We start from the raw sequence: 13,546 nt of genomic DNA, 5'->3' as shown, positions 1-13,546 counted from the left end.
AGTAGTTTCTTTGCAGCAATTTGACCATGACAGTCCTCATGAGAGCCAGTTTCATCATAGAGCTTGAAAGGTTTTTGCAACTGCACTTGAAGAAACTTTCAAAGTTTTAGAAATGTTCCGTATTGACTGACCTTCATGTCTTAAAGTAATGATGGACTGTTGTTTCTCTTTGCTTATTTGAGCTGTTCTTGGTATTTTATCAAATAGGGCTATCTTCTGTATACCACCCCTACCTTGTCACAACACAACTGATTGGCTCAAACACACTAAGAAGGAAAGAAATTCCACAAATGAACAAGGCACACCTGTTAATTGAAATGCATTCCAGGAGACTACCTCATGAAGCTGGTTGAGACAGTGCCAAGAATGTGCAAAGCTGTCATCAAGGCAAAGGGTGGCTACTTTGAAGAATCTCAAATATAAAATATATTTTGATATAAGTTCTTTTGGTCACTACGTGATTCCATATGTGTTATTTCATAGTTTTGATGTCTTCACTATTATTCTACAATGTAGAAAATAGTAAAAATAAAGAAACTCTGGACACACATTCACAACTTTTGACTGGTACTGTATGTGTTCACACACATGCACTCTTCCTTCTGATACATGCTACTCTCAAACCAAAAAGTGACAAACGTATTGGTCACTTATGTTTAACGGTTCAGTCATTTTCTGTACAATGTTGTTGTATCTACTTGGGCATGTTAAGCTGTACTTTATCATACAGTGGCTTCAGGTGGTAGATGCAGGTGCTCACATTCCCCTTCCTTTGGTTTTGGCATTCTTTGTGGTTATTTTTACTTTTGACTGTACTGTGACAAAGGGCTATATACTTTTCTGGCGCTTACACTTTCCTACTATTCCTGCTGTATACATCAGATATTTATGACAATCCGCTTCATGCACAACGGTTTGAGAGGAACCAGCATGCTGAGCAACTAGAGCAGGTACATGTTAATGGATACGGTTGGTCATCTGTAGCTCAGTTGGTAGAGTGTGGCGGTTGCAATGCCGGGATAGTGGGTTCGATTCCCAGGACCACCATTATGTAACATGTATACACCCATGACTAAGTCGCTTTGGATAAAAGTGTCTGCTAAATGGCATTTATTTTTATTATTTTTTCATACCATGGCATTGTTGAATACTAGTTTTTGCTTGGCTTGAAGGGCATTCTTGAACGTGCATTATTTCCCTATAACACACTGTAGAATTCAATGGCTATAGTTTTCATGTTCTACTGTATGTTTGAATTGCTTTTGAAAGCTCGCACGTCATGGAGCACACCTTCTGTGTTCATTATTTTCCAGGGAACGCATTGCCCCTCGTTGATTATCCCTTAGTACATTCATGTCTATGTACATACAGTATTACTATAAAATTAATAATGACAGAACTAGGTGGTTTTTGGTGGAGATTCCTATTGTTTCCTCACTCTACAACTACATACCATAAATACTTTAAGTCAAGCAAGCGCACATTTTCTTCAGGACATTGTCTTTTCTATGCATGTAATAGCGGACTTGCTGTGTCCTGCTGACCTTTTTACCTTTCCTTGGTCCCTTGTGCTGTGTGACAGTATCCTAACCTCTAGGTGCTACAGTATCCTAACCTCTAGGTGCTACAGTATCCTAACCACCTGTCCACCTCTGTCCCCAGCTGTCCCTGCGTGTGAAGGCCCTGAAGCGTCAGCTGGACGAGAGCGAAGGCGAGGTGGAACGACTAGAGGGGGTCCGCAGGAAGGCTCTTAGGGACCTGGAGGAGCAGCAGGAGCTGCAGGAAGCACTGCAGGCCAAAGTCACAGCACTGGAATCTGAGAAGTGAGTTCCCTGATAAATATATATACACACAAACAAATTCCTTAGTATCTGCAGGCTAAAGTCACAGCACTGGAAAATGTGAGCTAAAGTGAGTTCCCTCCCTGACAGATATCTATCTACAGTACATACTAGCAGTATACACCAAATGTAATCTCTAGTATCCCATACCCTCTATATGGCTGTTCTGTACAGCGTTGCATCTTGTCATACCAGTTATTATGCCAGATATGATTATGTACTATAATCCACACTCCTGTACAGACACCTTCACCAGTGTTGTCAAACCCCTCGGTGCCAGCGGGTGGTGCTTCAATGTCACTCAGCCCACTGCTCAAATTTAGAAATACCCGTTTCTTGTTTTAGTCCTCTATTGAAATGCATTAGCAGACATTGGAATGGTTCAGGGAACAACAAAAAACACTCACATTCCAGTACATTCAGTAGGAACTGTGTCCCTTTTTTTAGTAACAACTACAGTCAATGAGCTGATGACAACCGTGTCTTGTTTCCTCTCTCAGGCGGAAGGTGTATCAGACGCGTCGACCTGTCCTGGGAGCCTCCAACCTCAGTTCTGAGGACGAGGACGGTTTTTACGACAACAGCATCACCTCCATCCTCACTGAGGGACAATTACATACCACCAACTGCTAGGGAGAGATTTTTTTCATATAGTAAATTAATAGATTTAAATATAGCTGGTTAGAGGGAGGTACTCAGGACTCTACATGAAGTAGCTAACATGCCAAGCACTACGAAATTGACTTTTAGTTATTTTTCTGGTTTTATGAGAACAAGATTTCTGTGTCAGAGGTTGGTTGCCAGTACAATCAACTGTCATCCTGGCACCATAATTTCTTATTTTCTTTTGTCAGTTAAAATATGAGATCTTTTGTAGATTGACTAAGCCAAGGGCCCAAAGAACTCTGGTCAAAAGTAGTGCACTGTATAGGGAAAAGGGTGCCATTTGGGGGGACACTCATGAACTTGGAATCACAGGGTTTTGCTGTGCCTCAACTTGACTTTGATGTTTTATAGCACTTTTACACTGATGACTTATGGTGGGATATTAACACAGCAGAAATAGTGTTTCAATGCAGTACATAGTTTAAATTCTTGGCAAGCTTTTTCACATGCACATGCGTGTTCACACGCACTCTCTCTTCTGATACTTTTTATTTTATTTAACTAGGAAAGTCAGTAAAGAACAAAGTCTTATTTACAATGACGGCCTACCAAATGGCAAAAAGGCCTCCTGCGGGGTCGGGGGCTGGGATTAAAAATAAAATAAAAATATAGGACAAAACACACATGTATAGACAGACAACGCATAGAGAGACCAAAGAGATACATGCTACTCTCAAACCAAAAGGTGGCAAACATATTGGTCACTTATGACGGTTGAGTTATTATTGGTACAATGTTGTTGTATTTACATGGGCATGTTAAGCTGTACTTTATTGTACAGTGGCTTCAAGAGGTCGATGCAGGTGCTCACATTCACCTTCCTTTGGTTTTGGTATTCTTTGTGGTTATTTTTACTTTTGACTGTACTGTGAGGGCTGTATATTTTTCTGGGGCTTACACTTTCCTACTCTTCCTGCTGTGTACATCAGATATTTATGACAATCTGCTACATGCACAATGGTTTGAATCGTGGGTGAATCCCACTCCATCTCTTTTCTTTCCATTACCTCTCACCCTTCTTAATAGCCTTTCTCTATCCTGTTCCTTATTTTGTGTGTTAAGTATTTATCTTGCTGGTCTGTGTGAATGTTTTCACTCGAATGCCTTAAAATTATTATCCTAATTGTTGTGGTTATTTATTAATACTGATGCTGTAGTTGCTACTATTGTCGTTTGTACCGTTTTGTATGTTCCCTACAGATGCAGCTACAAGTTATTTCAAGAGTAACTTGTCAGTGCTTGAGTCTGCTTTCCTACCAACAGAGTAATCATATGATTGGAAGTGCAATAGTACATTTCTTCTCATTACGTTTGCCTTTTTAGTGAATGTACAATCAACTTTTCTCCCTTAAGTACATTTGCTGAGATTTTTACTTTGAATGTGGTAGTTTTCAGATGACTTTCTGGGGCAACTTTGGCCAGGTTATGAAGTTTTTATTGTTTATTGTAACATTTGATGTGGTAGAAATCTGCTTGAGTTTTACCAGTATTTTGACACTTTGGTATTTCAAATAAATGTTGGACCTTGTGTGGATGTGACCATATGTTATTTTTCCATAAAGTGTAACTAATTTAATAGAGATGGCTGCACTGCTACGCCAAGATAGCCGCGAGCCAGGCGCATCTCCCGGCTAGTAAACAAAATTACTACAACCGCAATACCTCTTTCGCCAACTGGCCTGGACCCTTTTTGTCGACACGAAGCTCCGCCGTTCCACCACAACTGGTCTGCAGACGTAACTCTATCCGCTGTGCCCCCAACCGGCCTTTGCCGGACATCGGAGCAGGCGCTTCTACTAGCCCCGGCCTGCTAACTTTAAACGCCGTGTCTCCCGCTTACTAGGTAGTAACGACTACCCAGCGGCTTCCCTGTTTCATCTATTGCTGTACACTGGACCCTATGATCACTTGGCTACATAGCTGATGCCTGCTGGACTGTTCATTGATCACGGTACTCTATTTTGTTTATTTTTTATTTATATGTCAGCCCCAGCCTCGAACTCAGGCCCTGTGTGTAGTTAACTGACCCTCTCTGCCCATTCATCACCATTTTACCTGTTGTTGTCTTAGCTGATTAGCTGTTGTTGTCTTAACTAGCTCTCCCAATCAACACCTCTGATTGCTTTATGCCTCGCTTTGTCTCTCAAATGTCAATATGTCATGTATATTGTTGTTTAGGATAGTTATCATTGTTTTAGTTTACTGCGGAGCCCCTAGTCCCACTCAACATGCCTCAGATACCTCCTTTGTCCCACCTCCCACACATGCGGTGATCTCACCCAGCATAACTAGTACGTCCATAGATGCAACCTCTTATTGTCACAAAATGCCTGGGTTTACCTCCACTGTACCCGCACCCCACCATACCCCTGTCTGTACATTATGCCCTGAATCTATTCTACCACGCCCAGAAACCTGCTCGTTTTATTCTCTGTCCCCAATGCCCTAGATGACCAGTTTTGATAGCCTTTAGCAGTACCCTCATCCTACTCCTCCTCTGTTCTTCGGGTGATGTGGAGGTTAACCCAGGCCCTGCGTGTCCCCAGGCACTGTCATTTGACTTCTGTAACCGAAAAAGCCTTGGTTTCATGCATGTTAACATCAGAAGCCTCCTCCCTAAGTTTGTTTTACTCACTACTTTAGCACACTCCGCCAACCCTGATGTCCTTGCCGTGTCTCAATCCTGGCTTAGGAAGGCCACCAAAGATTCTGAGATTTCCATCCCTAACTATAACATTTTCCATCAAGATAGAACTGCCAAAGGGGGAGGAGTTGCAATATACTGCAGAGATGGCTTGCAAAGTTGTCATACTTTCTAGGTCTATGCCCAAACAGCTCGAGCTTCTAATTTTAAAAATGAATCTCTCCAGAAATAAGTCTCACTGTTGCCGCCTGTTATAGACCCCCCTCAGCTCCCAGCTGTGCCCTGGACACCATATGTGAATTGATTGCCCCTCATCTATCTTCAGAGTTTGTTCTGTTAGGTGACCTAAACTGGGATATGTTTAGCACCCTGGCCATCCTACAATCTAAGCTAGAAGCCCTCAATCTCACACAAATTATCAAGGAACCCACCAGGTACAATCTGTAAACATGAGCACCCTCATAGATATTATCCTGACCATCTTGCCCTCCAAATACACCTCTGCTGTTTTCAATCAGGATCTCAGAGATCATTGCCTGCATCCACTATGGGTCCGCGGTCAAATGACCACCCCTCATCACTGTCAAACGCTCCCTAAAACACTAATGCGAGCAGGCCTTTCTAATCGACCTAGCCCGGGTATCCTGGAAGTATACTGACCTCATCCCGTCAGTCGAGGACGCCTGGACATTCTTTAAAAGTAATTTCCTCACCATCTTAAATAAGCATGCCCCTTTCAAAAAATGTAGAACCATGGAGAACAAGAGCACCTCCTCCCAGCTGCCCACTGCACTGAGGCTAGGTAACACTGTCACCACCGATAAATCCACGATAATCGAGAATTTCAATAAGTATTTCTCTACGGCTGGCCATGCTTTCCTCCTGGCTACCCCAACCCCGGCCAACAGCTCCGCACCCCCCGCAGCTACTTGCCCAAGTCTCCCCAGCTTCTCCTTCACCCAAATCCAGATAGCAGATGTTCTGAAAGAGCTGCAAAACCTGGACCCCTACAAATCAGCTGGGCTAGACAATCTGGACCCTCTCTTTCTAAAGTTATCCGCCCCTATTACCAGTCGGTTCAACCTCTCTTTCGTATCGTCCGAGATCCCTAAAGATTGGAAAGCTGCCACGGTCATCCCCTTCTTCAAAGGGGATGACACTCTACACCCAGACTGTTATAGACCTATATCCTGCCCTGCCTTTTCTAAAGTCTTCGAAAACCAAGTTAATTAACAGATCACTGACCATTTCGAATCCCACCGTACCTTCTCCGCTGTGCAATCCGGTTTCCGAGCTGGTCACGGGTGCACCTCAGCCACGCTCAAGGTACTAAACGATATCATAACCGCCATCGATAAAAGATTGTACTGTGCAGCCGTCTTCATCGACCTGGTGAAGGCTTTCGACTCTGTCAATCACTGTATTCTTATCGGCAGACTCAACAGCCTTGGTTTCTCAAATTACTGCCTCGCCTGGTTCACCAACTACTTCTCTGATAGAGTTCAGTGTGTCAAATCGGAGGGCCTGTTGTCCGGACCTCTGGCAGTCTCTATGGGGGTTCCACAGGGTTCATTTCTCGGGCCGACTCTCTTCTCTGTATATATCAATGATGTCGCTCTTGCTGCGGGTGATTCCCTGATCCACCTCTAAGCAGATGACATTATTCTGTTTACCCTTCTTTGGACACTGTTAACAAACCTCCAAATGAGCTTCAATGCTATACAACACTCCTTCCGTGGCCTCCAATTGCTCTTAAATGCTAGTAAAACTAAATGCATGCTTTTCAAACGTTCGCTGCCTGCACCCGCCCACCCGACTAGCATCACTACTCTGGACGGTTCTGACTTAGAATATGTGGACAACTACAAATACCTAGGTGTCTGGCTTGACTGTAAACTCTCCTTCCAGAATCATATTAAACATCTCCAATCCAAAATTAAATCTAGAATCGGCTTTCTATTCCTCAACAAAGCCTCCTTCACTCACGCCGCCAAACATACCCTAGTAAAATAGACTATCCTACCGATCCTCGACTTCGGCATTGTCATTTACCAAATAGCCTCCAACACTCTACTCAGCAAACTGGATGCAGTCTATCACAGTGCCATCCGTTTTGTCACCAAAGCCCCATATAACACCCACCACTGCGACCTGTATGCCCTAATCGGCTGGCCCTCACAACATATTTGTCGCCAGACCCACTGGCTCCAGGTCATCTAGAAGTCTATGCTAGGTAAAGCTCCGCCTTATCTCAGCTCACTGGTCACGATAACAACACCCACCTGTAGCATGCACTCCAGCAGGTATATCTCACTGGTCATCCCCAAAGCCAACACTTCCTTTGGCCACCTTTCCTTCCAGTTCTCTGCTGCCAATGACTGGAACGAATTTCAAAAATCGCTGGAGACTTCTATTTCCCTCACTAACTTCAAACATCAGCTATCCGAGCAGCTAACCGATTGCTGCAGCTGTAAATAGCCCATCCAATCTACCTACCCCATCCCCATATTGTTTTTATTTACTTTTCTGCTCTTTTGCACACCATCTGCACATCTATCACGCCAGTGTTAATTTGATAAATTATAATTTCTTGCTACTGTGGTCTATTTATTGCCTTACCTCCTCACGCCATTTGCACACACTGTATATATATACTTTTTTTCTATTGTGTTACTGACTGTACAGTCGTGGCCAAAAGTTGAGAATGACACAAATATTCATTTTCAGTCTGCTGCCTCAGTTTTGTATGATGACAATTTGCATATACTCCAGAATGTTATGAAGAGTGATCAGATGAATTGCAAAGTCCCTTTTTGCCATGCAAATTAACTGAATCCCCCCCAAAAAACATTTCCACTGCATTTCAGCCCTGCCACAAAAGGACCAGCTGACCTGTCAGTGATTCTCTCGTTAACACAGGTGTGAGTGTTGACAAGGACAAGGCTGGAGATCACTCTGTCATGCTGATTGAGTTCGAATAACAGACTGGAAGCTTCAGAAGGAGGGTGGTGTTTTGGAATCATTGTTCTTCCTCTGTCAATCATGGTTACCTGCAAGGAAACACGTGCCATCATCATTGCTTTGCACAAAAAGGGCTTCACAGGCAAGGATATTGCTGCCAGTAAGATTGCACCTAAATCAACCATTTATCGGATCATCAAGAACTTCAAGGAGAGCGGTTCAATTGTTGTGAAGAAGGCTTCAGGGTGCCCAAGAAAGTCCAGCAAGCGTCAGGACCGTCTCCTAAAGTTGATTCAGCTGCGGGATCGGGGCACCACCAGTACAGAGCTTGCTCAGGAATGGCAGCAGGCAGATGTGAGTGCATCTGCACGCACAGTGAGGCAAAGACTTTTGGAGGATGGCCTGGTGTCAAGAAGGGCAGCAAAGAAGCCACTTCTCTCCAGGAAAAAGATCAGGGACAGACTGATATTCTGCAAAAGGTACAGGGATTGGACTGCTGAGCACTGGGGTAAAGTCATTTTCTCTGAATCCACTTTCCGATTGTTTGGAGCATCCGGAAAAAAGCTTGTCCGGAGAAGACAAGGTGAGCGCTACCATCAGTCCTGTGTCATGCCAACAGTAAAGCATCCTGAAAACATTCATGTGTGGGGTTGCTTCTCAGCCAAGGGAGTGGGCTCACTCACAATTTTGCCTAAGAACACAGCCATGAATAAAGAATGGTACCAACACATCCTCTGAGAGCAACTTCTCCCAACCATCCAGGAACAGGTTGGTGACAAACAGTGCCTTTTCCAGTATGATGGTGCTCCTTGCCATAAGGCAAAAGTGATAAGTGGCGTGGGTCAAATAAAGTATCTTGGCCAGGTCGCAGTTGTAAATGAGAACTTGTTCTCAACTAGCCTACCTGGTTAAATAAAGGTGAAATAAATACAATTTAAAAAATGAATCAGAGTTTCTACGCTATCCATGACCATGAAAAACTGTCACCAGTTTCCCTTTAAGTGATAATGCCCGAGAAGGCGGTGTTTGGAGCATATTGGAACAGATGTTAGGCCCGAGACAAAGTGTGTTCGTAAATTCAATCTGGAGTGCCAGAGTGCGCTCTGGGCGTTCACTTCATTCTAGTCATCATACACTGCTCAAAAGAATAAAGGGAACACTTAAACAACACAATGTAACTCCAAGTCAATCACACTTCTGTGAAATCAAACTGTCCACTTAGGAAGCAACACTGATTGACAATACATTTCACATGCTGTTGTGCAAATGGAATAGACAACAGGTGGAAATTATAGGCAATTAGCAAGACACCCCCAATAAAGGAGTGGTTCTGCAGGTGGGGACCCCAGACCACTTCTCAGTTCCTATGCTTCCTGGCTGATGTTTTGGTCACTTTTGAATGCTGGCGATGCTTTCACTCTAGTGGTAGCATGAGACTGAGTCTACAACCCACACAAGTGGCTCAGGTAGTGCAGCTCATCCAGGATGGCACATCAATGCGAGCTGTGGCAAGAAGGTTTGCTGTGTCTGTCAGCGTAGTGTCCAGAGCATGGAGGCGCTACCAGGAGACAGGCCAGTACATCAGGAGACGTGGAGGAGGCCGTAGGAGGGCAACAACCCAGCAGCAGGACCGCTACCTCCGCCTTTGTGCAAGGAGGAACAGGAGGAGCACTGCCAGAGCCCTGCAAAATGACCTCCAGCAGGCCACAAATGTGCATGTGTCTGCTCAAACGGTCAGAAACAGACTCCATGAGGGTGGTATGAGGGCCCGACGTCCACAGGTGGGGGTTGTGCTTACAGCCCAACACCGTGCAGGACGTTTGGCATTTGCCAGAGAACACCAAGATTGGCAAATTCGCCACTGGCACCCTGTGCTCTTCACAGATGAAAGCAGGTTCACACTGAGCACATGTGACTGTCTGGAGACGCTGTGGAGAACGTTCTGCTGCCTGCAACATCCTCCAGCATGACCGGTTTGGCGGTGGGTCAGTCATGGTGTGGAGTGGCAATGACAAAAGGTTACCTATCACCCTCACTCTATGCAACAAAAATTATTCATGTTGAGGGAAGGGCGTTTTGGCTCGTACAATTATTTTATTTAGAAGCAGCTGCTTATGGCTTTCTCCAGGTATTTTACGGTTGGGGAATACAATTCATATTAATTTATCTTTAATATATTTGCATGATCTCACAATTTTTTTTTTTTTTATTGAATTATGGATACTCGCATGTTCACATTGTTGGTAAAGCATTCCCAAACTAATAGGAAGGGTAAACGTATGCCAGCTATCATTGCTCAAACTAGCTCTGCTTTCTGTCCTGTCTTCCATGTTACGCTACCTGCAATGGCGACCGCTGGTCACGTCAGGCGATCCATTAATCATCACTAATGACGAGATACTGGTTCTCCCCACAGCTCCGTCTCTGCCAACGCTGCGGGGTATCTCCTGAGCTATACACAGCAATTCATTTCACAACGGCGCTGCTTTGACGGCTTCTCTATCTGTCCCTGCATCCACACTTAAGGTCGTGGGGCCAAGGAGATTTTTGATGCCAAAAGTGATGTTCATCTTCGAGTTCCATGTCTTTTTATATAGTTCGCTATATCAGCATTCAGCCGTCAGTCAATAGCATTGCTTTGGTATTAAAAGTCAGTGCATATTAGCACAGTTGGTTGGCTGGATGCTTAGGTTGCGTATAGTAGATATTTAATGTAGGCCACAGATGATACGCTAGTCATATAGTTCAGTGATAGCACTCGGCGGTGCTTCTTTAGGGCAGTGTTGCCAACTCCTCAGTAAGGAAAGTAGCTATTGGCTGTCCTAAAAATCGGCAGAAGTCGCGAAACGATGTCATCACCTAATTTGCATAATTGGCGATGTGCATGTAATTGTGATGGACGCTGTAGGAGAGAGGAATAACTTCGTGGGCGAGACAAAGTGAGTAAAAAAAACACTATGTTTAGAACGACAAATGAACTTCTGTCGTTTTTTTTTTTTTTTTTTTTGTCACAATTCCAACCCTCCTCCCCTATCCGGGACACTGGCGGAGTTACTTAGTTTTATTTTTTTTGTTTTTTTATCTTTCTTAATTTGGTTTGGTTTTTAACCTTATGGTCCACTTAACAGCCTACAACAAGTCACAGTAAAACATTTTTATCCATAATATTTTTTACATTTTTTGTATACAATCTAAATGGACCAAAAAGAGACAATAGACAAATCTGTCAATGGCAATGTGAGAATTATGGTAACTAGTCTGGCCCTAATTCAGGTTAATTTTTTAAATGTTTATGTAAGCCAGCGGCGGCTTCCCGCGTGCACGATTAATTTGCAGTCTTGAGTTCGTGACGGATTAATCAATTCTAAACTGGAAATACCTAACTTTAGCTAATGTTCCTCTTCAACAAACTGTAAAATAAAGACTTTTTGACCTGTGGTGCCGACCAATTCTAACTACTATAGACTAGAGCACTATGGGACACAGACTAGGTGCAGGCCAGCTCTGACTGCAGCTGGGAGGGACATCTGCGCGAGGACTGGGCCGCCTGTGAGGCCCACGGCAGCACCGGCTGCTCGATGAGAAGAGTAAGAATGATACGTGTCTCCAATAACACCAGAAAAAGTTGCTAGATTTGTCAATAGTCGCTTTTTTGAAAATGTGTCGCTAGAGGGGTCTGAATACTCGCTAAATTGGCAACACTGCTAGGTGACTGGGTCTACACTGCTACGTGGCATATGGTCACGTGCCAAGATTAACATTCTATTTAGGTTTATTTGCATGATATGATTACTTTAGGTGGTCATTCGATAATATTTAAATGGTGCTTCTACACATAGCTACACATATTCGCCTGACGTAAGGTTCTGCTGTTTGGGAGATTGGTGTAGTTTACCACTCCCACTGCCCGTAAGTTTTATTTTATATGGACGCTTTGCTCGGGCAGTGAGTTACATGAAGGTGAAAAGCCTATATCGCCACGACTTGCATTATTTATTGCTGAATAAATGTTTAAACATATTTCTACGTGCCGTTTTTCTTCTGAGCTACGGATTTCAGCACCCAAAGAAAAGCTTTCATTTACACAGGACAAACGGGTACAAGGAAAGTATTAAAGAATGGAAATATTTACAATATCGACTGACAGCGACTCAATGCAGTCGGAGGTGCAATCCGCCCACACTTGTCGCTGCTAAACTCCAACGTATGTTGTTGAGTGTAGTCAGCTAAAATGTTAACAAGTGATAAAATACTTAAACACACAGATAGGCAGGAATGGAAAGTTCAACACAGACTGAAAGGAAAACACATATGCACACGCATAGACGAATTAAACTCACATACTGGTACACACATTCTTGGACACTGACATTTTTACTTTTTGCTTGCACAGTCCTGTTTACACTGCCCATCTCTCACGACAGAGGGCTATTATATAAAGATGCTTCATTAGTCACTTATGTAACAGAACCACATTCTGCACCATGGGGTACCACTGCCACCATGTAGCGACACAACACCTTTGATTTGATCACGTTTTAACTCTTCCTTTACCAGGTATAACAACTGAAAACACAGCCTAACGACCCAATTTACAGCTTGTTTCAAGGGATGTTTTAAGACACACACTCTCAAACAAAGGCACCTACACACTAAAGCTGCTCTTGAATTATTAATACATAGGACACTTAAACACCATGGACTCAAATCATTTGACAGGTGCCTTTAGTCCCTCTGACACTCAACTCCGCTGACAACGTGACAGTAAAAGAAAAGCCTTGCCTTTACAGTGACCTTCCAAACCTGACCTTTATCTTTACCAGGCCTATCTGAATATGGCCAGTCTATAACCAAGTTAAATCCTCTTAAGGATAGGACCATTTTTTTCAATTTTCACCTAAAATGACTTAGGACTCTAGGCACAATTTAGATTCTGGCCACTAGATGGCAGCAGTTTATGTGCAACGTTTAAGACTGATCCAATGAACCATTGTATTTCTGTTAAATGTATCAAGTCTGCCCAAATGTGCCTAATTAGTCAATATATACATTTTCAAGTACATATCTGTGCACTCCCCTCAAACAATAGCATTGTATGTTTTCACTGTAATAGCTACTGTAAATTGGACAGTGCCGTTAGAAATGTAAGCTTTCTGCCCAAATAAGATGTATATGTCCTGGGAAATGTTGTTACTTCATGCTAATCACTTTAGTGCACGTTAGCTCAACCGTTCTGACGGTGGGACACCGATCCTTAAGAGGCTGGCAATTTCTTCTCCCATCTACTGTGTTCCCCAGTGCACTGCCATTCTTCTCCCTGTAGGGGGAGCTAGTCCTGTCTGGGTTGTAGGTGGGACCTGCATCGTCTGGTGGAACAGGGCTGGGCTGGTGACTGAGCCTCACCCTGCCATGTAAGGCAAGACAGTATGTTCCC

At 43.6% G+C, this 13,546-nt stretch overlaps 1 protein-coding gene across 2 annotated transcripts in view; it reads left to right on the top strand.

Moving 5' to 3' along the window:
* cgnb (cingulin b) overlaps positions 1–4,035 on the top strand; it is a 53,015-nt gene extending 48,980 nt beyond the window's left edge. For both annotated transcript variants that reach the window (XM_014176884.3, XM_014176883.3), the window contains 2 exons: positions 1,663–1,823; positions 2,342–4,035. In XM_014176884.3, the coding sequence (XP_014032359.2) occupies positions 1,663–1,823; positions 2,342–2,474 (294 nt within the window). In that variant the 3' untranslated portion in view covers positions 2,475–4,035. The remainder of the gene's footprint in view (positions 1–1,662; positions 1,824–2,341) is intronic.
* Positions 4,036–13,546: the final 9,511 nt, after the last annotated feature.

The sequence above is a fragment of the Salmo salar genome, chromosome 27, assembly GCF_965601325.2.
Source record: "Salmo salar chromosome 27, fSalSal1, whole genome shotgun sequence".
In the NCBI taxonomy this organism is placed as follows: Eukaryota; Metazoa; Chordata; class Actinopteri; order Salmoniformes; family Salmonidae; genus Salmo; species Salmo salar.
This window is presented reverse-complemented; position numbering and strand designations above follow the sequence as displayed.